The 24,636-nt window shown below is 50.8% G+C and overlaps 12 protein-coding genes across 12 annotated transcripts; 3 read left to right on the top strand and 9 right to left on the bottom strand.

Moving 5' to 3' along the window:
- Positions 1-3: 3 nt before the first annotated feature.
- A1O9_02274 (uncharacterized protein) lies at positions 4-1,749 on the bottom strand (the record flags this gene model as incomplete). Its single annotated transcript, XM_013407849.1, has 4 exons — positions 4-326; positions 373-966; positions 1,018-1,430; positions 1,583-1,749. The coding sequence occupies 4 exons, from the start codon at positions 1,747-1,749 to the stop codon at positions 4-6; spliced, it is 1,497 nt and encodes a 498-aa protein (XP_013263303.1).
- A 948-nt stretch (positions 1,750-2,697) lies between these two features.
- Positions 2,698-3,447, bottom strand: A1O9_02273 (uncharacterized protein; the record flags this gene model as incomplete). Its single annotated transcript, XM_013407848.1, has 1 exon — positions 2,698-3,447. The coding sequence occupies one exon, from the start codon at positions 3,445-3,447 to the stop codon at positions 2,698-2,700; it is 750 nt and encodes a 249-aa protein (XP_013263302.1).
- Positions 3,448-4,264: 817 nt separating this feature from the next.
- Positions 4,265-5,029, bottom strand: A1O9_02272 (uncharacterized protein; the record flags this gene model as incomplete). The annotated part of the gene is made up of 1 exon (XM_013407847.1): positions 4,265-5,029. One exon carries the CDS (start codon positions 5,027-5,029, stop codon positions 4,265-4,267), a length of 765 nt encoding a protein of 254 aa, XP_013263301.1.
- Positions 5,030-5,705: 676 nt separating this feature from the next.
- A1O9_02271 (uncharacterized protein) lies at positions 5,706-6,371 on the top strand (the record flags this gene model as incomplete). Its single annotated transcript, XM_013407846.1, has 3 exons — positions 5,706-5,791; positions 5,847-6,094; positions 6,172-6,371. 3 exons carry the CDS (start codon positions 5,706-5,708, stop codon positions 6,369-6,371), a joined length of 534 nt encoding a protein of 177 aa, XP_013263300.1.
- Positions 6,372-6,437: 66 nt separating this feature from the next.
- On the bottom strand, positions 6,438-8,078 carry A1O9_02270 (uncharacterized protein; the record flags this gene model as incomplete). Its single annotated transcript, XM_013407845.1, has 1 exon — positions 6,438-8,078. The coding sequence occupies one exon, from the start codon at positions 8,076-8,078 to the stop codon at positions 6,438-6,440; it is 1,641 nt and encodes a 546-aa protein (XP_013263299.1).
- A 722-nt stretch (positions 8,079-8,800) lies between these two features.
- On the top strand, positions 8,801-9,882 carry A1O9_02269 (xylan 1,4-beta-xylosidase; the record flags this gene model as incomplete). The annotated part of the gene is made up of 2 exons (XM_013407844.1): positions 8,801-8,890; positions 8,998-9,882. 2 exons carry the CDS (start codon positions 8,801-8,803, stop codon positions 9,880-9,882), a joined length of 975 nt encoding a protein of 324 aa, XP_013263298.1.
- Positions 9,883-10,122: 240 nt separating this feature from the next.
- A1O9_02268 (uncharacterized protein) lies at positions 10,123-11,616 on the bottom strand (the record flags this gene model as incomplete). The annotated part of the gene is made up of 1 exon (XM_013407843.1): positions 10,123-11,616. The coding sequence occupies one exon, from the start codon at positions 11,614-11,616 to the stop codon at positions 10,123-10,125; it is 1,494 nt and encodes a 497-aa protein (XP_013263297.1).
- Positions 11,617-12,959: 1,343 nt separating this feature from the next.
- On the bottom strand, positions 12,960-14,294 carry A1O9_02267 (salicylate hydroxylase; the record flags this gene model as incomplete). Its single annotated transcript, XM_013407842.1, has 1 exon — positions 12,960-14,294. The coding sequence occupies one exon, from the start codon at positions 14,292-14,294 to the stop codon at positions 12,960-12,962; it is 1,335 nt and encodes a 444-aa protein (XP_013263296.1).
- A 651-nt stretch (positions 14,295-14,945) lies between these two features.
- On the bottom strand, positions 14,946-15,417 carry A1O9_02266 (uncharacterized protein; the record flags this gene model as incomplete). Its single annotated transcript, XM_013407841.1, has 3 exons — positions 14,946-15,116; positions 15,164-15,213; positions 15,288-15,417. The coding sequence occupies 3 exons, from the start codon at positions 15,415-15,417 to the stop codon at positions 14,946-14,948; spliced, it is 351 nt and encodes a 116-aa protein (XP_013263295.1).
- A 3,530-nt stretch (positions 15,418-18,947) lies between these two features.
- On the bottom strand, positions 18,948-19,919 carry A1O9_02265 (uncharacterized protein; the record flags this gene model as incomplete). The annotated part of the gene is made up of 2 exons (XM_013407840.1): positions 18,948-19,608; positions 19,669-19,919. 2 exons carry the CDS (start codon positions 19,917-19,919, stop codon positions 18,948-18,950), a joined length of 912 nt encoding a protein of 303 aa, XP_013263294.1.
- A 641-nt stretch (positions 19,920-20,560) lies between these two features.
- Positions 20,561-21,916, top strand: A1O9_02264 (uncharacterized protein; the record flags this gene model as incomplete). The annotated part of the gene is made up of 1 exon (XM_013407839.1): positions 20,561-21,916. One exon carries the CDS (start codon positions 20,561-20,563, stop codon positions 21,914-21,916), a length of 1,356 nt encoding a protein of 451 aa, XP_013263293.1.
- A 739-nt stretch (positions 21,917-22,655) lies between these two features.
- Positions 22,656-23,645, bottom strand: A1O9_02263 (uncharacterized protein; the record flags this gene model as incomplete). Its single annotated transcript, XM_013407838.1, has 1 exon — positions 22,656-23,645. One exon carries the CDS (start codon positions 23,643-23,645, stop codon positions 22,656-22,658), a length of 990 nt encoding a protein of 329 aa, XP_013263292.1.
- Positions 23,646-24,636: the final 991 nt, after the last annotated feature.

Here is a 24,636-nt window from a genome sequence, read left to right as displayed (position 1 = left end):
CGCCTATATACTCTGCGCGTTCTGTGGCTCGAATGGAAAGAGTGCTGATATGATGGCCATAACGATAAACAGAGCTGCGCAAATATAAACCGGTACTGGGGTGGACGTGTCGGCATAGGTTGCCACAATAGCTGACATGATCCCCATAACACGATTGAGTGCAACCGCGGTACCATTGCCGGTTGCTCTGTGACCAGAAGGCAGTACCTCAGGGCTGTAGGCATACAGTGTTCCGTAGTAGATGTTGATTGCGAATGAAACCGCACAGCTAAAGCCTACATTCTGAGCATCATTGCGGACCGACGTGTATGCGAAGAAGAAGATCACTGATAGAGGTTAGTTACTGGATTGTCAGTCAAAGGATAAACTCACTTGTTAAGAGAGCTCCAATGACCATGGTGTACTTTCTCCCAATCCGAGGCATTCTGCAAAGATAGGCAGCCACGAGGGGACCGAAAATGGCACTAAATTGAGTCAGAACATAATCCCTCCAAGTTATATAGGCCGATGTCTGCCCAAATTGCGCGCCCCTGCTACTGAGATATTCTGGTAAAAAGATGTAGTATAGTGGATATGCTAAACCGATCATGGTCCACGACAGCCAGACCAAAGTCGTGGAGACGCCCAGTTTCTTGGTGGCAAAAAGGCCCTTGTAATGGATGGCAATTTCATTGAGAGAGAGGTGGTTCCGTGAATGGGTGGTCGCAATCTTGCCATGGCGCTCAAGTTTTTCGATGGTGAGATCACATGTTCGTCCATGCTTGTAGGCGAGGTCTTGGAGGAGGCTCACGACTTTGTCATCCTCACCGTTGCAAAGAAGATATTTTGGAGTCTCGTGAAAGCGAATGACAGTGACTCGGGCAATGCTCATGGCAAAAACGAGAGCGCCGGAGGTGAACCAAAGATAGCGCCAGCCCATATTCTCATAACGTGGGCAATTATCGGCCGATGTGCAGCTAAAGTTCGCTGACAAGAATCAATTTTGAGTCAACGAGAGGGAGAAGTATGGAGACTCACGAATAAACGCCCAGGCTAATAGACCTGCTGCAGTTTGTCCTATTCCCCACCAGACTGCCATCAGAGTCACAAGCCACTGGCTCTTCGCTGGAAGGTATTCCAAGAAAACGGTCGTATCCAGTACAAGATTACCGCCGGCACCAAAACCAGTGATCGCAACAAATGATGTCCAGGCAATGTAGTTCGGTGATGCGCCTGCCACGATGGAAAACACAGCGGCAATCAAGAGAGACAGGTTAAACGCCCACTTCCTCCCAATGATATCTGCGCCCACGCCCCAAAATAAGGCACCAACGAGGAGTCCAACATAGAGAGCAATAGTTCCGCCTCGGGCATAGGATGGTTGGAACTCGAGAGTCACCTGTCCAGCGGTAATACTCATGAGAAAGGCCAGCAAGGAATCGACGGCATACCTGAAGCAATTAGCATCAGCTTACTTGAGTGCGCTGATATCTACATACCCAAATCCGTTCAGGAAGAATAGTTTGAGGTGATAATTGGTAAAGCCCACTTGATTGATAGCCTTGGCGGAAACATCAGTCAGGCCTCCTGGAAAAAACCATACGGATAGCCTACATCATTCACAATATGCATCTTTGCGGCCAAGGCAGGGTCCACTCCATTGTAGGAGATGAGATCTCCAGTGGCTACCGGTTCTTCACTTGGTGATTCAACTTTACTGTCCATGTCAACCATGTGAGGAGTCTTCTGTTCCTCCTTTCCCTCCAGCATTGTCAGTAGATGACAGTGCCTAAAAAGCTTGCAGTCGCTGGTTTTGGTAGTTGTCAGATGGGTATAGCCCCTGGCAGTGCAGTGAGCTGTTAACTTCGCATTGAGAATTAAATGGTCTGGGACGGCATTTTTATATGCCTAGGCCCTGGGTATGTACGGAAACTCCAGTATTCAAACATCAAACCAGCGGCAGGGCGATTTCGAGGCAACCCGTGGTCTCTGACCTTGATTGGAGCCGCAAACTTGGACTCCTACCCTAGATCTTCTTTAGAGTCGGCTATCCCACTGAACAAGAAACCCACCAAACAGGGATCCCTGGGGGGGTGGGAGAGGAGGGTCGGTTGGCCCTCCCGGTCACGTGCACTCAGCCTTTCATCAACAGCAGTTTTGCCTGGGGAATTCCTATGTAAAATCAGTGGTTGTCAATTGACAAAAAGCTGATTGGAAGAAACCTAAGAGATTGGATCGGATGACGGCCCGTAGGTATCTGTAGACCTTATCAGCCGTCACTGGACTATTGATTCTCGGCACGATCGCCAACTCAGCCATAGAGGACGGACAATCATTATTGGAGCAGGCGAGTTCGGGCTATCTACAGTCCTAGAACTGCGAGCGGGTGGCCATCATTGTGTCAATGTATTGAAACTCTAGCTCCATCTGAGTGCAATTGGAAGCAGTGTTACTGTGCCATCAACATTGAATGTTATCGAAGACTGAGCAAGCACGGTTGTAGACTCTCCAAAATAGGATGAAGGACCCTATCTTCCAAGTCTGAAGCTCCCCAGTATTCTTGGCTCGTCGATAATCGAAACTTCGGAACGGTACAAGCAGGTTGCCAAAAAAGAGCGATCTGAAGGGAATTGAACATCTGGACTTTCTGAGGTTACGACAGCTATCGAAGTTTAGTTAACAGCTCAGGGAGTGAAAAGGGCTTTGTTCTTGGCCGTCTCATCCAATGCCCCAGTCAGAGTCATTGGACGCAATGGACACCACATCAAATTCCCAATCACAAATCATGCTATAGTCGTCATCCTCTTTACACGACTGGTCGTGTAGGACTGAGAAGGCATCCACAACGGGAGACGCAGGTATCTTGTCATCCTCGTGGAAGACAGCGTCGCTTTGATAGCCATCCTGGAGTTCATATAGATCATTACCACTCTCCTCGTCGATGTCGTAGACCGAATCAACATCCTCGTTCCAATATGAGTCATCTGCCTCAAAGGCTATCGCCCTAGCTCTCTGCTTGGTCCTCCTTTGCAGTGTTTTTTCTTGATATTTCCAAGCCCGTTTTTCACGAATCTTCTTCCCCACGTGCTGTTGACGATCTAAGGGCCAGATATTTATGTCTCGGTCAAGCCACATATCTCGTTTGGTGTAGGTGTGCGATTTTGGATTCAGTTCGCAGGTTGCTCGATTGGTATCTCTCTGATAGGAAGGGTAGTCATTCGAAATGGCCTTGGCCGGCTTCCACCAATTCATCTGTTCGAAGCGCCATATAGGGTCGTATGGTTGACCAACCCAATTGGGGTCGACACCACGAAAGCCATGATATTTTGCGGATTGTTTGGCGTGGCGGCTTTGAGAACGCTTCAGGGCGCGGATGTCTTTGTAAACAGCAGAGTCCTCCGATAGATCCTCTGCGACACCGGGTGATGTGTAGGCATGACAGGATGATGGCAAGTGTTGTGACGCCATTGAGGAGTGATATTCAGTATGCCTTGTGAGAGAGTGAAGTCGTGAGAAAGGATCGGCAGTGCAAGGCAAACATTCCCTAGATATCACCTTGGCCTATAGCTCGTTGCAAGAGTAGACTTAGGGGCCGTTAAATACTCCCCGAAGTACTGCAGCTGACTCATTTGCTCCATGGTAGTCAACAACATGCATGCGTGAGTCACGCGAGGTAGGTGGGCAAGGACGGGACTGGAGTCCATTTCGGTGATCTCGAAACTTTGATTGGCAGAATGTGTGGCCGACCATGGCTGTGCAAATTGTGGCCGTCCGGAAATCGACATGCACGGCATCACAACTCCGCTTCTAGATCTTTCAGCCTTCCAAACATTGGAGATAGGTACTTAACGGCGCAACCTTCTTCTTTGTGGCCTGTAATCACATTTGTTGCAGTACAGAAAGAAGTGCCTCAACGTTCATTTAGGTTTGTAGGAGCGGGTGCATGGCTGGCATTGTGCATGTCGTACCCAATCTTTGCTCATCGATTTACCAAACTTCTGAAAAAGAAGTAGTCGTTGCTGTGCACTCTTCTCATGGAGTAGGCCTTGGAGTGATGATTGAGAAGAGTTCCACCGCCAACGTTATGTTCTTGGCGATCTAAGGATCTAGCTTTGTGCTGGAATGTTGTGCTTAGACGAGGATTGATCCTACATAGTTCGCTCGACCTCTTCATCGACGAAAATCATGGCTTGGGCCTCTGGCTTCTTCTCGAAATAGCTCTCCCGAGTACAAACATGAGCCTGGATCTGATGGCTTCGTGAGTGCCGACAAGGAAAAGCCGGGTTCAAGCTCGGCTACGTAGTCCAGGGCGGCGAGGTAGATTCGTCTGGCCAGGTGTTGCATTGCTCGCATTGGCACACGAATCAGTCGTCGAGGCTTTGGCCCGCCCTGCTGGGTTTGTTTTTGGTTTTGCTTTCCTGACCCCATTCTTCCTGCTGGGCTTCAACACAGAATCTGTATGATCCACTGCGAGTTGTTCGACCAAACCTTTTATTCGCTGTTCTCGACGTTTTGGGGAGGATACCTGCAAGCGCATAAGTATAGCATAACGATCGGCTTTCGTCATGTTGTCCAAGAAATTAGATGCAGCTGCATTCGCTTTTAAGGCGGTAGCGAGGTCGTCAGGTATAGCTATAGTGGCTGGACCTGCGTAGGCGCGGTACCAACGCCCGTCAGCCTTAGCTGCTTCAACGGCAGCGATTCCAGCAGGCCGCATTCGACCTTGTTCTGTCAGCCTCTCTATTGTATTCGCATTCTTCTGTGACCATATGCTTTTTGCCCGGCGAGGCGTATAGCGCACCAACCACCAATTGTCGTCAAAGGGATTCGCTTGACCATCTATCCAGCCAAAACATAATGCAGTTTCCACCGCCTCAGCGCCAGATATCGAAGCGATCCCAGAAGACTTTTTGGCAAATTTAAGGTGGATTCCAGCGGCGGCGGTATGCTCACGTTCCAGAAAAGCCTCAAACTCGCGGGCAGAGGGAAATGCGCGGATGGGTAGGTCTGTAGGAAGTGGTTTCGCAGGTTTTGGCGACAGAGAAGACATTGAATGGTACGATACTGCTAATGTTGAAGCCTTGCAAGGTAATCGAACTAAGGATATCGGTGATTTGAGTTGCAAGCGTTGGTGAAGTAATCGATGCTCGGGATGTAGTGTACCAAGAAGGCGAGTCTGCCCTTCTGCAACGACAGCACTGCGAATGATATTATTGTTGAACATGGACAGACATTGGGAAGATGTACTCCCGACGCCGGAAGCTCAGAGATTCAAGTCGCGACGCGTGGTGGGGTTTAGTTGACCAGCGGAAGAAACCCATTAGGCCCGGAAAATAAAGTCGTGTCCCTAAGACTGGACATCCAAGAGATCATCTGGGGCTTTGTACCGGTTGGTGGGGAGTTAAATCGGAGCCGGCATATCGGCGTTTATGGCCTTCCAGGGGTCGCCCCTTCTTATGATTGAAGGATAATTATTGATCGAATCCCTGTCGCCAGGACCCCTACGAGTCGACGGGCTTGATGGATCAGCTATCGTGTTCTGGGGTGGCCCTGGTGTCAATGTCAACAAGAACTCGTCATGTCTTTGGAGCATCTGATGATGAGGCGTGTAGCCCTTACGTCACGGCAGAATGTAGGGACGAGGTCCAAGACATATCTTGCCGTGGAGAGATCTGTGGTGACACCGTACACTGAATCTACAGCCAACACTTGAGCCCGTCATCAATATGGTCAAGGTTGCCGAGAATCGAGTGGTTGATTTGGACGTGTTCCCCGGTGATCCCAAATGTGATAAACTCGCAGAACAGACAAAGTGAGAACATTTGTCCTTCAATTTTGGGTTATATCATCTGACACTTTGCTTGAAGAGGGGCCATTGCAGGGGAGATCCCCCGAGAAAGAGCCCACGGAACTTCTGCCAACACGCAGAGTGCGATCACTGCCCTTGGAGGTACCGTCGGTGGTGGATTGAAAGGTGTGGTTGATACAATTGGAAATACAGTTGGGACATTGGGTGAGGGCGCAGCTGGAACTGTTCAAGGTGTCGGTGATGGTATTGGCAGTACTGTGCAGTTTGCTGGAGGCGCAGTAGGGGCCGGCGTGGGCCAAGTTGGCAGTATGTTAACGGGAAGCAAACAGGGACAAGGCAAGGCTTCCGTGAATGCAGCATATTTGACACTAACCCTGCCACAGCTGAAGCTGTTGAGACTCAAAAAGCGAACTTGCAAGCCGCATCGAAGAAGACGGACGAGATTGAGGCTGATGTATCTACCTCAGTGCAGGAACACAGCAAAGACGCAAACACTGCTGTGAAACAGACTCGACAGCACGGGGACAGCGTCAGTTATCAGGCGGAAGACAAGATCACTGCTGTGTTATCATCTTCATCTTGACTTTTGAAAGTCCATCCTTCCATGCAAATCAATAGCTGTCCGACACCAGGTATGGGGTATACGACTCTATGCACCATTACTCAAGCCGCTAGCATCGTAAACTTTTCTACCACCGAACCACGTCTGGGTAACCCTGTCCTCCAAGAGACTCTGTGGCGACCACTTCATGTTCAATACAACAAAATCCGCTTTCTTGCCAGCTTCTATTGTTCCAACAGCTTGGTCGGCAAAACATGAATAGGCCGCACCAAGCGTGGCAGCAGAAAATGCACTGAGTAAAGGCAAAGCCCAGTGCTCGTTGAAAACTTCCTCTGATTCTGGCTCTCTGGCCGATCTTCTCGTCGTGGCAATGTATAAATTCTGCAAGGGTAGATTCGGCGCCGTAGGAGCATCGGTACCAAGAGCCAGCGTTACTCCCTCATCTAGAAATTCCCGGTAGGCGAAAGCTCGTTTCCTGCGCTCCAATCCAAGTAAGGAGTCCCATTCTCGCGTGATTGCTGGATCGGCGTGAACAGGCTGTATAGATGCGGTGATACCATTTGCCTGGAGTCGTTTAGCATCGCCTGGCGAGGTGAGTTCAAGGTGCTCTATACGATGCCGCCGACCATTGGATGCAACCGACTCAAGCACATCAATGGCCAACTTAATGGTTGCGTCTCCAATTGCATGGAGGGCGCACTGGAGACCAGCGCTGTCTGCGCGTGCGACAACGTCTCTCAGCAGCTCTCGATTCCACAGGGGCTCACAAGATATACCGTTCTTGGAATATGGTTCAAGTAATGATGCAGTGCAAGCATCAATAACTCCGTCGCCAATGACCTTGATCCCAGCAATCCGGAAATTCGGTGAAGTGTCGAGATTATACTGCTTCCAGAGCTCGATGGCTCTGTCGACCTGCCGTATATTCTCTTCCGTCGTGTTTGAAGGGGCAATCAGCCAATGGGCCGCTATTCGAATGGTCAATTCTTCCTTCGACCTGAACAGTAGCAAGGCCTCCCAGGCATTCTCATCCATGGCCATTTCAACCAGTCCCGTATACCCTGCCGCGTTGTAAGTCTTGATCGCCTCACGGATCGCGCTCATCTTTTCTTCCGTGGATGCAACCCTTGCTAGATGTGGCCAAACAATTGTAACAGCAGCAGCCTCACTGAGTAGCCCGGTCGCATTTCCCTTTTCATCCCTGTGGATCTCTCCACCCGCAGGATCCGGCATCTCTAGAATGCCCATTTCTTTCAACGCGGCGGAGTTGACCCAAGTCGAATGCAGATCCTTAGAGTCTATATATATCGGCCGCCCTCTCTCGTCGAGATCGTCGAGGTCACTTGCAAGGGCCCGTCCATCAGTCATGTAATGCATCCAGCCACGACACAGGATTCGTGACCTGGATTGATCATTTTGCGCTGCTTCCCGGATCGTTGCTCGAATATCTTGTAACGATTTGCAATGCTCCAGACTGACCTTTGTCAGCGAAGTGCCGAACATCAAGAGATGCATATGCCCATCAATGAAACCTGGCGTAATAGTCTGGCCACCCAGATCGAAGACCTCAGCTCCATGTTGGGCAGCAGCGACGATGACCTCGTCTTCTTCTGAGCCCACGTATTCAATTAACTCGCCGTTGATGAGCATTGAGCCTTGCTTGAATCCTTCCGATTCGGCCTGAGCACCCCCGGTGAAGATTTTGGCATTTTTCAATATTGTTCGCATTCTGACCTTCCAGGATCAATGGTCGAGGAAACGCAACTTGATGTTTGAGGGGACGCAACTAAAGGTCCTGTACATTTTTCAGGAGTGTCCCAAGAGAGTTAAAAAGCTAGCCAGAAATATATGCGCCACCAATGGCCCTGCAACATACTACCTTGTTAGTCACGTCCCCGCCAACTTGGTTCCGACCTCGGGTCGCGAAGTTAGCCTATCCTTAGCTATCTGACGTCTTCAGTGGTTAGCGAGGGCACATGTCCGCCGCCACAGCGCCACAGCCACAGCCACATCCAACGTCTAATATGGAATCTTGTGAACTATTTAGACGCCATGACCATCCCTACGAAACGAATAACAGCTTTCTACCAAATACAAGAGCTCAGCCGGTCAGCCGGCGCATCTTCGGGACCTCACCTCTGCATTCAATAATGCAGCATCTACCGAGCCCATGGCCGTCACCTCCCTTGGGCGTCTCGGATAAATCTGGCTAAATTGCTTCTACACTAGTCGACTTTCAGCATAATTCCAGAGGTCGATCCATATAAATACGTCCTAGGAACCGAGTCATGAGGTCAAAGATTGTAGACGAAAAGGAGATCACTGGAGCGATTTAGCGCATACCTGACTCTGCATTCATCGTAGCCAAGGCGTGAAAGAAAAAGTTCAGAGCTCAAGCTGTACTGAAACGGAAGCCCAACCCAACGCTGGTGGCAGTCATTCACGAAATCATGGCCCCAGAACCTTTGGTAACCCATATATATACGGCAGACCCTTCAGCACATGCCTTTGAAGGCAAGATCTATGTGTACCCTTCTCATGTAAGACCGTCCTTGAATGTTTCGAGTCCAGCAAGACCGATCTCACTGCGCTGGAGAAGACAAACTGGCGATTGATGGCTCACGCCGACTGACAATGGCCGATCTAGGATCGGGAGAACGACATCACATTCAACGACAATGGCGACCAATACGACATGGCTGACTACCACGTTCTGTCCCTCGAAGAGATAGGTGGGCCCGTCACCGACCACGGAATAGCACTCAAAGTGGATGACATCCCATGGGTGTCCAAACAGCTCTGGGCACCGGATGCAGCATTCATCAACGGAAAATATATGCTTTACTTCCCAGCCCGCGACAAGGAAGGGATCTTCCGCATCGGCGTCGCAGTGAGTGACAAACCAGAGGGACCATTTACACCAGACCCCGAACCCATCAAGGGCACCTATTCCATCGACCCAGCCAGCTTTGTCGACGAAGATGGCCAAGCTTACCTCTACTTCGGAGGCATATGGGGCGGGCAGCTGCAGTGCTGGACGTCCGGGGAATTCGACAACTCACAATCCGGCCCTCACGAGCCGCAGGGCACGGATAAGGCAGCGCTCCTCCCCCGCGGCGCGAAGATTTCCCCAGACGGGCACTCGCTCGCCTCGGACGTCCAGGAATTGCAAATCCTCGACGAAGCAGGTGAACTGCTCGTGGCAGACGACCACGACCGCCGGTTCTTCGAGGCCGCCTGGATGCACAAGTACAAGGGGAAGTACTATTTCAGCTATTCTACCGGCGACACGCACTACATCGCTTATGCGGTAGGAGACAACCCGCTCGGACCGTTCACATACGGCGGACGAATCCTAGAGCCTGTGATCGGGTGGACGACGCATCATTCGATCGTCGAGTTCAAGGACAAATGGTATCTTTTCTATCACGATTCGAGCCTGAGTAAGGGTGAGAGTCATTTGAGGAGTGTCAAGGTTAGGGAAATCGTGTACGATGACAATGGGAAGATAAGTCTCGCGGAGAAGCAATAGATAGGGAGGGGACTGTCGAAATATCAAGAAAGCAGTATTTCTGATAGGAAGTGTTCTGGCTAGGAGACATGTCTAGTCCCTGAAAAGTAATCATATATGTAGCTGAAACGACTATGTTTCATTGCTCCCCTTTTGACAGCATTGCATTTTTACGATTTCATTGTCATATCGCAAAGCATAACCCTGGCTTTTGTACATCGATCGCTCCAGGCATATCTAGTGGCATATCTAGTGGCATATCTAGTGGCATATCCCAATCCATTGTTCCACCACATTCTCCATGTCAAATGCGATTCCCCATTGCGCATACAAGCACCTAAATAGCTTGTGAATTGAATTCAGTTCGTAAAGCAGATTTCTCGACGTTCCACTTGAGCCATATAAGACATCTCCGTGAATGTATCTTAGGGTGTCCGTCTCGTGCAGCAGCATCTGGCTTGAGGTTGACAGTTCGGAAAGTGAGAGGTAGGAGTTGCTGGTAGGCTGTCTCCCGCTCGAGAGGACGTCTTGCCAAACAACTGTGCAAGGAATCTGCAAGACCGGCTGCCCTGCCAGGGTGAATACCGAGTACACAGTTGCGGCTGAAAAGAGGGAGCTCGGCATATGGATAGCGTGAGCTCGACCGCGCGGAAGTTGTTCGACGAGCTCTTGGATCGCCATGGCATGGAGCAGGGCACTGCGTGCCGCAGGCGTGGCTACCCAGCTCACTAGATCCATGCTACTCTTCGATGGCTCGGCATTGCGCCAAATGTACTGTGTAATTTCGTATCTGGAACAAAGGTTTCTGCAGAGCAATGAGGAATCGATTACTGTGTCCAAGCATATGGAGTGCCAGCGTAGGAGTGTTTCAAGGCGGTCGTTGCACGAGAGGGAAGAATTTGTTGTAACGCTTTCGTACACCTGGTTTAGTGCATGCCGAACCTCGGATCGGGTGGGTACGCCAACAGCCGTTTCTTCGGTATCATCGTCCGATATCAATGATTGGAGACCTTCAAGAATTACTTTGTAGGAAAACGCGGAAAGCGGTGTGTCTATCCAGCGCTTTTCAATACTCGGTCGAAATAATTGGCGTAGTATAGTTCGGAAAGAAGTCGTCTCAGCTGCAGAGGTTGAGCGCATAATTGAGATCCACTCGTTGGCAGTTGATGCTTCAAATGCAGCCTCGCTGCTGGGTAGGCGCAGTTGGTTGGTCGCATGCCGGACTGAAGTGGGCTCGCCAGACATCTGTGAAATAAGCCCATCCAACATGTAATGCGCCAGTAGTGCTCGTTGCTGGATTTCTCGAGATACCCAGGTTCGCCATTGACGTTCTTTCTCAGCCTCTGGTGCGTCCAGCGATGGGACGCTGCTCAGATCGAATGGTTCACTATCGAACATGCCGCTTCGCCGCGCCCAAACGAAGCCTAGAGAATGGAACGCCTGGCTCGTAGTCCGGATGGCTCGGTTCTTCGAAAGAGTTCCGTATACTTGACCCAGCACAGCAGTGATGACCAGCTGGACACCTTCACAGGCATCATATTCTCCGCGGTGGGTGATCAGATTCTGCCAAGATGTAGCAATAGCAGTATGAGCAAGGTGCCACAAGGTCTCGCCCTTCGCTACTGCATCCTTTGGTCCTAGATACAGCGATCCAATGGCAATGGCATTCAGGAGTAGGGTACGGGCGCAATCTCGAAAGACAAAAGTAGCACGGTGTAGGACAGGAAATGTGGGAATGAACTTCACAAAAAACATGTGCAAGCATTCATCTAAGAACACTGAAGTGATGGAGTTGGATTTCGCTGCTGTCGTCAGGCTGGATGACTATTGCTCGTTAGTCTGCGCTTTGTGTTCATTCAGATTCTACCCACCAGCGTTGATATCATTTTGCTCACATCTTGAACTGCTTGTGAGTTCCCTCCAAGCGGGATTGCTCCTATGGACGACGGCCGTTCGTCGAAGGAGCTAGGTGTCCCGAGTGCGATGTCACTGGACGATGGAGAGGTCGAAACTGAGAACGGAAGCGCGCCCAGGGGCGTTTGCCATTTATTGACAGAATCAGTTAACATGATTGTCTGGAAAAGATCTTCAGTATCTGGCCATATCAGGTCAAAGTCCAGCTCAGCCCCGTGGTTGATTGCTTGTGGGACCCCTGGCGGTAGCGAAGTTTTACCAAGAGTCCGGCTATCATCAGATGAAGCAGCAGGCACATCTTCGATTGGGCCATGGTTCAGATCAATACGTTCAATACTCTCAGGGCTGACGGGTCTGTAATCAGAGCCTTGGACCGACTGAGCCTCGTGGGGCTCCCGCCGCCGTGTGTGTAATTTCTCGTGGCGAGCGAGCGAATCTTGTCGGCTGAAGCATCGGTGACACTCCTTGCATTGGAAAGGCTTCGCCCCAGTATCTAGTATGCCTTGATTTAGTGACCTACATTTGATGCAAATTGTAAGAAGTTCCACAACTTACGCCTTCGTTCGTGTCTCTAAGCAAGGTCAGCATCCAATACCACTTGTTTGGGGCTGGTCATACTCTCAGGTGTTCTCCCTTCGAGAAGCCCTTCTGGCAGAACCGACACTCCATAACGGTACAGTTCTGACTAGGCTGATATCAGAGAGCGCATGGACATGGAGAAAGAGACAATTGATCAGCTCACGGATCGTGGGGACTTAAAGGCGGTTCTCCGCCGCAAGGAAGAAACCGGTGGGGACGAAAAGCCTTCCGGGTGGGGAAGATCATGGAGCCGCCTGTGGTGGCGATTCGCAGTAAGCTGTATCGCAGTCACCGCTGCTTGGTTCGATACCCTATTTGGCGGAGAGGAAAGCTTAGTATGTTTGGAGCAGAGGCTGGAAATCCTTAGCCGATGTACAAGGTATGCAGTAGAGACTCGGCCAGGCCTGGATCATCTCTTGCTTTCGGCTGGGCCTCGAATCGCTATTCCATCTGTCCGTTTTAGGAATGCTCTTTAGAATTATGCATGAGTGTAAGCTTCTCGTCTTGACAGCCGAGATCATAAATTAAGGCAAGGGGAATTACTATTTCATTGCTATCGAAAAGATTCCATTGAATCCGTATGGTGAAGGTATGCAGCACTCGATTTAAGCACCATTTAATTCAGCCTTGACTAGCTCTTCCGCCACCTGAACACAGTCATGACCGTAAATCTTTCTCTGCACGTCGGCATCAGCCCATTTGTCTGGCACTGGCCCTTTACCTGCCTTCAGCGCCGCGAATTGTTTATCTCGCTCCTCCTTAGCCTTGCCTTCTCCCAGGTGTAGTCCTCTTCCGGATGCGGCCGCGAGTTCCACAAGGGTCTCTGCCCGCTCCTTCCGTACTTTTTCGTACTGATTGAGTGATTTGTTGATGTCGGCTGGAGTAACGGTGCTGGGAAGATGAGATAGTACCACACCCAGCACGGCTGCGTCTTCGATAGCCTGTGCCGCTCCTTGAGCCAAATGTGGGAGTGTTGGATGGCATGCGTCTCCCACGAGGGCAACAGATCCGTGGACCCACGTGGGCAATGGTTCGTGAACTCTCAACTTCCATTCGCATACTTCGCCCTCAGGAACAAGCTCGAGCATCCTATGAATCATGGGACAGAAATCTGCATAGACATCCAACATTGCTTTCTTCGATCCTTTTGTTGTGTAAGTGGCCGAAGGAGCTGCTGCGAAATTCACGTCTGGTTGAGTTGTCGAAATATTGTAGATCTGCTTATTGGAGACCGGGTAAGCAATCAAATGCCTTTTCTCGCCAATCCAACGTATAACTTTATCGGCATCAATCAGTGCCAAAAGTTCCGGGTCTGTAGACATTTGCTCTCGAGACAGCATTATCCGGTACGCTGCTTGGTTTGTGTCTTGGACGTTCGCAACCACATTCAGCGCTTCGAGCATCGCGATTCGTGTGCTTGATTTAACACCATCCGCACCAAGGAGGATATCGCATTCAACTTGATATGGTTCGCCGTCTTTCCTCGGAATGGCGGTGAAACTCGGCCGGGGGCCGAACTTGATATTTTCGCATGTCGTTGCGAATTTGAACTCGATGCTCTTCGACTCTCGCAAGCAGCCGTTGTACAATTCTCCCGCCAGCGTGGCTCGGTGTCCGACCATGTGCGGATAGCCGTAGGTCTCTCGAATATATTTCAGATCGACGTGACCCAGCTCACCATCTGTAGAGCCTTGCCGGATACTGGTTTCGTTTAAGACAACTCCCTCCTTTGCAATGGCCTCCCAGACCCCTAAGCGATCAAGGATTCGAGCCATGTTCGGCGCCATCTGAATGCCTGCACCCACAAATCCAAGATTGGAAGCCATCTCGAACACTGTGATCTCCGAAAACCCGGCGCGTGCAAGCGCTAGGGCAGTGGTCAAACCGCCCATGCCGGCACCCAAGATGCATATTTTCAAAGAGTGTACTTCGGGATGCATGGTTGCATTGGATACTTGTTGATTGAGCATTGACAATCGAGGTTGTTCAGCAGGTTCTCAGCTACGAACGGAGGTCACAAGCATAAGAATCAAAAAATATTTCAGAGCTTACAGGTGGTGTTCTGCGTGTTTAGCCTTCAATTCATGGTGACGACAAAAGGCAGTTCGCGGTCCCCTGCATATCTTGTCGGTTGTGCCTAGCGGCAATTGCAGGTGGCTTGAACCCGGCAATCAATGCCTGCTCTCTACTCAGTAGGTACACTTTGCTAATAGTCCAAGCCTTTCGAGCTCCCCACAAACGAAAATGAGGGGCAGCGCCACCTATACCTGGCACCCAGCCTGGTTACTACGGAGCGTGGACCTTGCTCGACGAACCACGGCTTCTACTGTCGATAGTCGGACTGAAGGGGATAAAACTATATCCGCTGGTGGAAGGGCATTCGAGCTCTCGCCGACTTCGGCAAACGACTTTCCCACTTGGACTTACCCTGCTCGTTGCGATTCGCTGTTTGCTTATTTTAGAGACCTACGAACCTGAGAAATCACTGAAGAAGTAAGAGGGAGCCGCGGCATTGTCTAATGTCTACAGCCCGTAGGCCATTTCTTCATGCCTTCTATGTCTATGGTAGATTTCTATAAGAAGCCCAAAATTTATGCCAGGATACTGGGAATCCGCTCCTTCAGATAATCAACGATGGCATCCGGGCCCTTCTCGACCTGTAAGCCCTGGGGAATAGCATGTGTCTTGATTCCTGGCTTGTTGGCGCTCGCAATCTTTTGAATGCGGGCGCTTTCTTCTGGTGTCCACATCGAGGCACAGAACTGTAACCAGTCAGTCTCACCAACACAAGGGCTTAGAGAGTGTCTACCAAGACGTCAGGCTGGAATTCCTTGACTTTGCCTTCTACCTCATCGATTGCTGGTTTTGTTAGCGATGCTTGGCACCATGCAAGGCGATCAAGAACGACCCATGGTAGTAGTAGCAGTACTTACTTTCGCAGTTGGCAACATGTTGAATGGTATATTGCTCCTTGAGCTCTTCGGCAACACGCCCAACCAGTCTTTTCGCTCGCTCTGGAGCTGTATTCACCGTCACCAATATGTATGGTCCTTTGGGAGACATTAAGAGACAATTTCGAATAAGTCACACGACGGAGAAGGGCGAAATGCTAGAAGGCGGGCTTCTCTGGTTGCTCAGCCAAGGTTGTCCATGTAATTGCCCATGTCTGGGAATGGAGGGCATGGCATCATTAATCTATCATTTCGATCTTTAAAATATAACTTCCAGCTAGCGGAGGAGGCTAGGTTTGTGAAAGTCCCGATCCCTCCGGCAATTGGACTGGCACTTTGTGGGGACTTGGAAGGGTGCCACAAACTGCTCAAACATCGCGTGACCACTTGTCCGCGCCCAGCAACATGAACAGCACTGAGGTCAAATTTTGATGTCAACCACACAATTATTGGAGATGCAGAGCGATGAGTAATTGGATACGTACTTAGTAGTTAAAGCCGGTGATCTATCGGGGATTGTCTTATACCCCGACCCTTGATTAATAGAGGGTTCTCTTGTTCCGTTTTCCTCCCAGACATATCACGTGACTGTGATCTTCTCCTACGTTATGGCGGCCACCTATAATGCACGCACTTACTATGTGATCTCTTGCAAGGAATAATCTTGGCTAGAGTAAGTGTCCTCGACACATTCCACCAGCGCGTTACCGCCATTGACGAAAATCCTGACGCCGATGTTCGAAAATGACCTAATTGCTGTCAGGCCGGGTATTGCTGTCAGACACCCACGATACGGAGAGTGGCCTTGCGCATGGTCATTTACGAGTAGTTGAGCATTGAGACCTGTGGGGAAACGACGGCTGAAGATGGGGGAAGATGAGGCTGAGCGTGCAACACTAAACTCTTGTTGTATTCCCTACTCGGTATGATTTTCTGGCTCTAAGTTAGGTGTGGCGAAATGCGCCCAGCCTTCAGCCCCTACCAAATCCTCATGCTCAGCTCTATCTTAGGCTTCGGCCCCAAGCATCCATCCATCCAGTGGGCGACCACTTCCGTAATCGTTGATCAGAATGCAGGTTTGTGGGTGGACTTGCATGCCTCGCATCGCACTCATGTCTTGCCAGGCCCATCGGAGGCTGTGGTGACTGTTAGCCCCAGCATTCGACATGCAAGTCGTCTAGACAGAGAGCTCCGCTGTCCATCTTACTTGCATTGGTGTACCCTTGATTGAGATCGATGTGTGGCGGTCAAGGCAAGATCATCTGACTTTTGTGGGAGGAATGGACGTCGTGCAATGTATCATTGGGGCTAGGAGAAGAGGAGCAAGATGATAGTGGCGGCTGACCGGCCGAGAGCGAAATGGTGGTTGCGTCTCAGGCTAGAGATAAGAGTTCCTCTAGCATCTCCAGACAACAAGCTGAAGAACAGACTTGGGTGAGGGTGGTCGTAGGGTGGAATGGAGGCGTAATGATGCTGACTGGTGATTCAGCCACATTCTCTCGACAGGCTGCAGTGGGATATTCCAGGTGGCTTCGTTGTTTCCTATCCCGTCGGGTCCAAAACTTATGCGGGACATATTCAAGTATGCTCAGCTTTGTCAAGCTCTAGACCTTTACTCCCAGTTTTTGGCTCATTGAGAAGACGGTCGTTGAGGTCCAATGGGCTTGATAACGCCGGTGGTGTCATAGTGTCCACGACCCTTATTGATTGGAGACTCCATAGTTGATGTTCTGGTAATATGGTCTTGCTCGATCCAGAGCAATTTCGATGGACGAGGGATTGATATGACTTTGTCGTTTCCTGGTTGATTTCAATACTTGAAAACCTGAGCAACTTGATCAAATCGTTGGAAGGAGTCAGAAAATCAGAAAAGAGGTAGATGATTGAGGCTTTTTATGCAGGTCCCAACGGTATCGGGGATCTGGTGTATGGTGTATGGTACTACTGGTGGTCTCGCGTGAAAGCGTGGTGTGCGTGTGCGAGGCGGAGTGAGTTGTTGGCTTAGGATCCACCCAGGTACCCATGGGCATTTGGGCATCTTACAAGCTTGATCTTTTGTCCCAAAACGTAAGTATTCTTGGGGATCTCACCTGTGCTCCCTCTACCTGTGTCAGCTGTCAAACATGCGGTGACCGTGTGGCGCTCGGCATGCTGAGTGGAATTAGGAAGCTTGGAGACAGAGGCGCAAGATGCACTGGCTTACAATCAACTTGGCCTTGTACACGCTGCAATGCGATGCAAGCCTGCAGCCTGCAGCCTGCGAGGCAGGAGCAGGACGATGGTAATGGGTCTTGCATTCAACAAAAACTCGGTGTCGGTCAAGGCGACAATTGGTAGCCCTAATGATCAGGTTGGACAGCTTTTTTGGACAGAATCTACTCACTCGGTCCGTGCGCGTATCACACGTTGCCGTGCCGGCCATAGCGGGTACGGTGAGGGACGAAAGCTGTGGCGATGGCTGTTTGAGCATCCATCTACGATATCTCCGACTTGCTGGAAATTCTCCTACATAATGGGGTTGGAAAGGATAGACTAGGAATCTGTTTCTGGTGCGTGCCAGAAAGGAGATGGGACAAGGTCCAAAAAGTCGGTGAGGAGGCTGACCATGACCTTCCCGCATTTCCATTTCCACGCGCACCTCACATATGGCCTAAGGCTGAATCAAGACAAGATTGGGGCCAGGGTCCGAGGCTCGGTTGGGACGAGTTTCCAAGGCTTGCTGTTATACCAGACATTCTAGATTCCGACGGTGTGTAGGGGGCGGGGAAATCGATTGATTCGTTGGAGGGTATCGTGGAACAGAAACGTGAAAGCCGTGATCAAAGTGTCGAGAGTCATTAGCTGTTGGTGGAGAATGGTACAACTGCTCCAATATTGCAAAGGATGTATATGAGCCATCCAAACGAGGTATCGGTAGAGAAGGGGATACGAGGCTTTGGGTTCCGGGGCTCCAGCATAGCAAGGAATCCCCCGCCAGGGGTTAAAGTGCGGTAAAGGATTATGCCAGGTACATTAACGGAGACGGGTACGCCAGCCAACAAGACAAAGGGCCCACTAATCCGGTACCTGGACGAAATCCTTCTCGGCGCTGTCAAATAATAGTGTTTGAACCTAGTCAGGACTCGCAGCTCGAGATAGACGAAAGAAAGAAGCGGCCTTTCATGAAGACGGCTCCACAGTGAGAATTAGTATTCGGGGGAAACATTTGTGCAGTGAACAACGTTGCAAAGTATCCAACAGAGGAAGTACTACTAGTCTTCGATCGGAACCATTCTACTCCAGGTAGTCCCTCATGCAAGCTCGCCGACACTTGACACCGACGCGATGCACCATGGATTTGTGTGGAGTTTCCACGTCACTTTCTTCTGGGGAAAATGAGAAAATCAACTTGGAAACGACGAAGCTGATTCAGTTTCCTTTGACACCTTCGATGCTGTTGTAGGTGCTTTTCAACATGTGTGCCTAAGTCTTCTGCAGACGTATGCACTAGCGTTTGGCAATCCATACACATCTGGCATTGCACTTCCCGTCCCACGCATGAAACACTTTGTTGTACAATAAGAGCTTTGTTGGAGCCGCCAGTCCAGACTCCAGAGTGAGTTCAGGGTGTCGTGCACCCCAACGCGAATGAACAATCGGATTCTACACGTCAACTCCTCCCTCAACTTCTGCACCATGCATCTCTCCCTTGCGGAACTTGTTGGCCATATCTTCGAAGGTGCACCATTCCACACCCTCGTGTTGATTGATCCAGTCGATGAAACGCTCGTGCATCATCAATATCTGTGGCTTGCCACTGACTTGCGGATGAATGCTGATTGGAAACACAAAATGGTCGTACTCTCGGTAACAGAATTCAAATTGTTCCTTCCAAAATCTTTCGATTTGGTGCGGGTCAACGAAGCCGGAAGATCCTTGTCCACGCAGCGTTTGAAAAGCAGGCCAATCGTCAACGTGCCAGTTGGCCGGGATCTCCACGATAGAGGACGGCCGCAATATTGACATGGGTGTCATCCAATCACTGGCCGAAGAGTTCTTATAATCTGTTTCCTTCCACTTGGCCGGTGGATACGGGAGATAGTACAGTTGAGAGTCGTGGTGCATAAACGAATGATCATACTCGACACCAAATTCTTCCAGTAAGTTCACCGTGTCAGGAGAGGGCGTCCAGGCAGGGGCCGTCCAACCCTTTGGCCTCTTGCCTGTGAACGAGGTTACGACCTCGATGGATTTCTGTAGTACATCCCGTTCCTGTTGAGGTGATAACTGCGAGACGAATTCGTGGGTATAGCCATGGAGACCGCTGATGAACAATCAGCAGTGGGACCAGAAGAAAGCCAAAGATTTGGTTCCCTACACTTACATTTCATGTCCAGCGTCCCTGACCTTGGCCATTTGCTTTGGGAACGATTCAATTGAGTGACCTGGGATAAACCATGTTGCTTTAATGCCGTACTTCTCAAACAGCTTGAGCAATCTGTCAGTCCCGACCGTTGCGCCAAAGACACCTCGCGATATATTTGTCAGGTCTGCAGCCTGTCCAGACTGCGTGTTAATCCAGCCACTCACAGCATCGACATCGATCCCGTAGCCAACCAAGATTTTCTTGGGCATTCTGTAGAGGCTCGAAAGTAAGCTTGAAGAAACGATTCAAGGAAATAGACTCCAAATCCTAGGTATGCCGGATGACTATTTGTTGACGATCCACGTTTCTTACATTGGAAACGATAACAACGAGACTTCTGCAAAATGGCTACCAGATTGAGTCTTCGGGTGCAGAGCACTTGAGCATATGAAGGAACCCAGAGCGAGGAGATGCCCGTCTCGCCGTCCTCCACACGAGGGGGAGGGTGATCATGCCAGATGAAAGGGATGGGATACCTCCCACAGGGAATGTTGAGGATCATATCTTGGACCTCGGCCTCATTTGATTAAACCAGGATGGCGCCCTGTGCTTTTTGCCTGTACCACGTGACCACGGACCACCCAAACAGGAATGTATAAAGCGGCAGGGCTTTAGGTTACACCGCCTTTTGCGAAATCAATATTCTGCCGCGCAGTCAAGGATAAAGCTGACCGTACAGATCGGTCGTCAACATGACAGAGAGCAGAGATATGGGTTGGCACGAGGAGATAGCCTTTGGCAGCTCGATCTTTTGCAATATATCTAGGTCTAATTTGGCACTCCGATGCCACGGCTCACGCCCAGATGCATTCAACAAGCCGCTTCTGTAGACATCCAGCTACCACGACTCATGCGCTATTGTCGCGACCTTCCCTCCGCTCGAAACGAACTTCGATGGTTGAAGGAACATGCCCGCGATCTTGCGGCCACTAGAGTGCTCCGGAATTGCTCGTCAGCTACACACACACCTCCTGTAGCGCACAAGAAGAAGACCAAGTCACCAAAGACGCTTACAAATTTCCACGATGTCGAAGCGATTCAAAATAAAATACTCTCCCGATTGGTGTGGCAGAGATCTCGTGGAAAGCCGTTGCAGTACATCCTTGGGACCCAACCGTTTGGCGATCTTGAAATTAAATGCCACGAGGGTGTCCTGATCCCCCGGCCAGAAACAGAAACATACACGGAACAAATAGGCAAGATCTTGTCCGATCGTATCCTCGATGTGAAAAACGATCTAGCTAACAAGATCTGCCAACGCAAACGCATTCGCATTCTTGATTTGTGCACGGGGACGGGATGTATAGCGCTTCTCCTTCATTCTCTCCTCAAGCCACCGCCGGGGACGATGGCTCCGTCTTCCGTCCTATCAAAGACAGAGCTCGGTATAGAAGTCGTGGGGCTGGACATTTCCGACCGAGCTGTCGAACTCGCACGTTTGAACTTGAAGCACAATGTCGAGAAAAGGCTTTTGCATCCAGATGCTCGCAAAGACATTCACTTCGCCACCCGCGACATCCGAGAAATCGATGTCGTTCCAGGCAAAACATCTCTTGAGACGGTGGCCAGGGGAGACCGCGAAACCAGGGTCTACCTCAATCCTGAGCTAGAGAACCAAAGTCTCATAGATGGGTCTTGGGATGTAGTCATCTCGAATCCGCCATATATATCGAGCAAGGAACTCACTGGACCTGGTTCGGTCGAGAAGAGCGTGCGCAAGTACGAGCCTAGACTGGCATTGGTACCACCTGACGACGATGACTGTGGTCCCCAGGACCGCAGCTCACCTGACCTGTTCTACCGACTACTTGTAAAAGTTACACGCAAAGTGGATGCGTCGCTTCTGGTCATGGAGGTCGGAGATTCGGAACAGGCGAACCGTATTTTGAGGCTCGCGCACAGGGAGCTCTCACACGGAGCCAACGAGGCCTTGTTCGAGTCGTGGCGGGATAACGGCTCGGTGAGACAAAACAATCACTTAGGAGGCCTTGGGCATGATCCAGAGAAGAGGACAGTTGCGTCCGAAGAGGGAATATCCGATCGAGTGGTTGTCTACTGGCGGGGTGACTGGGCTCGCTGGCGACGTGATACTTCTACGCCTCCAATCGCGAAGAACAATCAACCAGCAATGTGTGGCCCTGAGAAGATTAAGATAGATGCGTCAAGACAAGGAATCACACCGTTGGCGAACCAAGCAACCCATTAGTCTCTACGCACCGAGGCCGAATCGAGAACATTTGTAGCACCACTGTATAGATAGAATGGAACCTCAAGCCTGCAGGTCTTCCACTCACATGATGGGAGAGGTACTGTGTCGAAAGTCAATCGTCTTTTCCTTGCCCTGCGAGACGCTTTCTTTGAAATCGACAACAGCTTGACAAAGCAAATCTGTGTAGAAGGTCTTGATATGGACCATGGTGCCTGCATATCATCCTTCTGCTGCAAGTCCGCTATATGTGTATATCAATATACATATATACTTTCAGCCCAGGAGAGGGCCACTAAATTGACATATCGTTATACCCTACCACATACTATATGTCCCCGAGAGCGATGCTCCCAATTCCCAAGGGAATTCGTAGTAATTCCGCGTAGGAGAGAGAGCAGGTAGTAAAGTTCATCAGTAAAACGAAAACAAGAGCCGCGCCGAGATATCAATTTTGCCCTTGCCCGATGCCCGATGCCCGCCGCCCCTCCCAAACCGATCGCAGGAGCAAAACTTCCCGCCCCGGTAGGTTTGCCGTTCAAGTGTGGATCGCATATCATCTCACGACTTACGAACTGATACCGTCTCCGAATTGGGGGATTAAAAGCGGTACGGTATTGGGTCCCCAACCACTCTTTGCTCGCACGCGCTATGCAATATGGGTTCTCCCCGAACGAGGAAGAATGAATCGACTCCCCAAGCCCCTAACTCGATTTATTCAAAGCAAGTCATGAAATCATTACTGCATGCGGGCCGGCAAGCCGTCGGGCTTACGGCTATAGACGGTATGCATGCGATGCACGGCGTGGACCTTCGGGTCGCGCAGCTCGCGACGGACGCTGGCGCACATGACCCGGACCTCATCGGCGGACCAGCCCAGGACGCTGGTCAGGAGTCTCAGCGTCCAGTTCTCGAGCCCGGACTCGATGTGGAGTTTCGACCATTGACCCAGATGCTTGAGGAACGGGTCCTTCGCCCAGGGACCGATGGGCCATTTGAAGCGATGCTCGACCACGTCTTCGAACCCTGCGTCAATCATGTGCTGGCGCATGGTCTCGAGGACCTGGAGTTCTCGGTTGAGCACGCGGTGGCACTCCGGCCCGATCGTGTTCCACAGCGCGATGCCGCCGTCGGGTGGGATGGTGTTGTCGTCGCTGGTGAATTGCGCTGAATATTCGGACTGTTCGAGGTAGCCCCCGGGTTTGAGCGCGCGCATGCACTGTCTGTACACGGTGGGCCAGTCGACGATCGTCCCGTGTAGTCCACGGATATGAATCATGTCGAACTGGTTTTCTCTGAATGTCCATTCACTCTCTATGTCGTCTATCTCAAAGCGGACGTTTGGGGGAGTGTAGTAGTGCTGCGTTGGGCTGAGATCTGTACCCGTCACTATCGCCGAGGGAAACTGGTCTGCGAAGTCAATGGGCCAGATCCCTGTGCCAGTCCCCAGGTCTAGAACTTGAGATGGGTTCGGATTGATCGGGGCAAGAAAGAGGCGGCCGTGGAAAGTCTTCGTGTAGAGCACATGGCAGATATCGTAGTGTTCGTTCGCTTCTTCATCATTCGAACCCCAATATTTCCCGTCATGAAAGGCGTGATAAGTTCGACCATTCTCTATCCTGTACTCTCGAATCCACGATGATATTGTCGCTGTCTCGCTGAATGCATCTTCGCCGTAAGTCGAGTCGTTCTCGTCTGCGAGGTCAGGATCGGGCGTAATGCCGCTCATTTGCGTATTCTCACCTACACCAGCGCTTTCCTGGCACATTTCATAGGATGAGGATTCGAATTGTTTGCAACTTTGAGCGGAGAAGCAGGATTTGTTGCCAGCAGGGGAACGATGTGGCCTATGCTCATTACAAAATAGACTGACAGATCGTCCCCACCAAGAGTGGAAGTTTATTGCACGAGAGGAAGTGTAATTATCGTCTTTTTGTCCGGTCTGTGGGAATTGCCCAGAGCTTATGCTGCAGCAAAGGCTAAGACCCAATCCCAGTTCTTCTGGCGATCGTTGGCACTGCCCATTATTGACACAATCTGGCGGGCCGATGAGTTCCCGGACAACACAAACCTGCAGTGGGACAGTTATCATTCGCAAGTCGGGTTATTGAGGACAAGACTGGGTTTCGGTCAAAGACTTTCCAAGTCATGAGGGGAGCGAGAGCTGGCCATTTAGGTTTCTACTGGTTGCGGCACTGACGAAACGCTTTCCACTCCCGCGCTGGTGTTAAGCGGTCATTGCTCTTTCGAGCTCAAGTGCTAAGCTAACATGGTAGCCAGGATCCTTCAAGGGCGCTTTTCCTTGGTAGCGCTGTCTGCCAAAGGATGGCGAGTGGGTTAGAAAGAGATCGAAGATGCAGGCTTCCTCAAACCACACAAACCGGCTCGGACCAGACTCCCCGGCTATGCTAAGCGAGTGCGAGGACGGTGTTCGGGAAAAGCCGCGTCAGGTCGCCACGCCATCAATGGCGATGTCAATGGAAATTGGACTTTGAGATCTCAGACGCTCCTGGAGTGCGTGGATGAGAAACTTTGTCCGGTAACAGCACGATGGTGCGAGGGTTCACGGCGGGCTCCAAAGCATGCCCCCATCAACTAATTGTCACACCGAGGCTGACCTCAAACCAGTCGCTGTGGATTCTGCTGCTCTGGGGTTGGACAAGCAGTGGAGCAATGCCCCAGGTCCATCCATCCTTCTATGCAGAATATAAACCCCCCGC

Source organism: Exophiala aquamarina (genome assembly GCF_000709125.1).
Source record: "Exophiala aquamarina CBS 119918 chromosome Unknown aczIA-supercont1.2, whole genome shotgun sequence".
NCBI lineage: Eukaryota > Fungi > Ascomycota > Eurotiomycetes > Chaetothyriales > Herpotrichiellaceae > Exophiala > Exophiala aquamarina.
The sequence above is the reverse complement of the archived record's forward strand: the minus strand, read 5'-3'. Positions and strand labels throughout refer to the sequence as shown.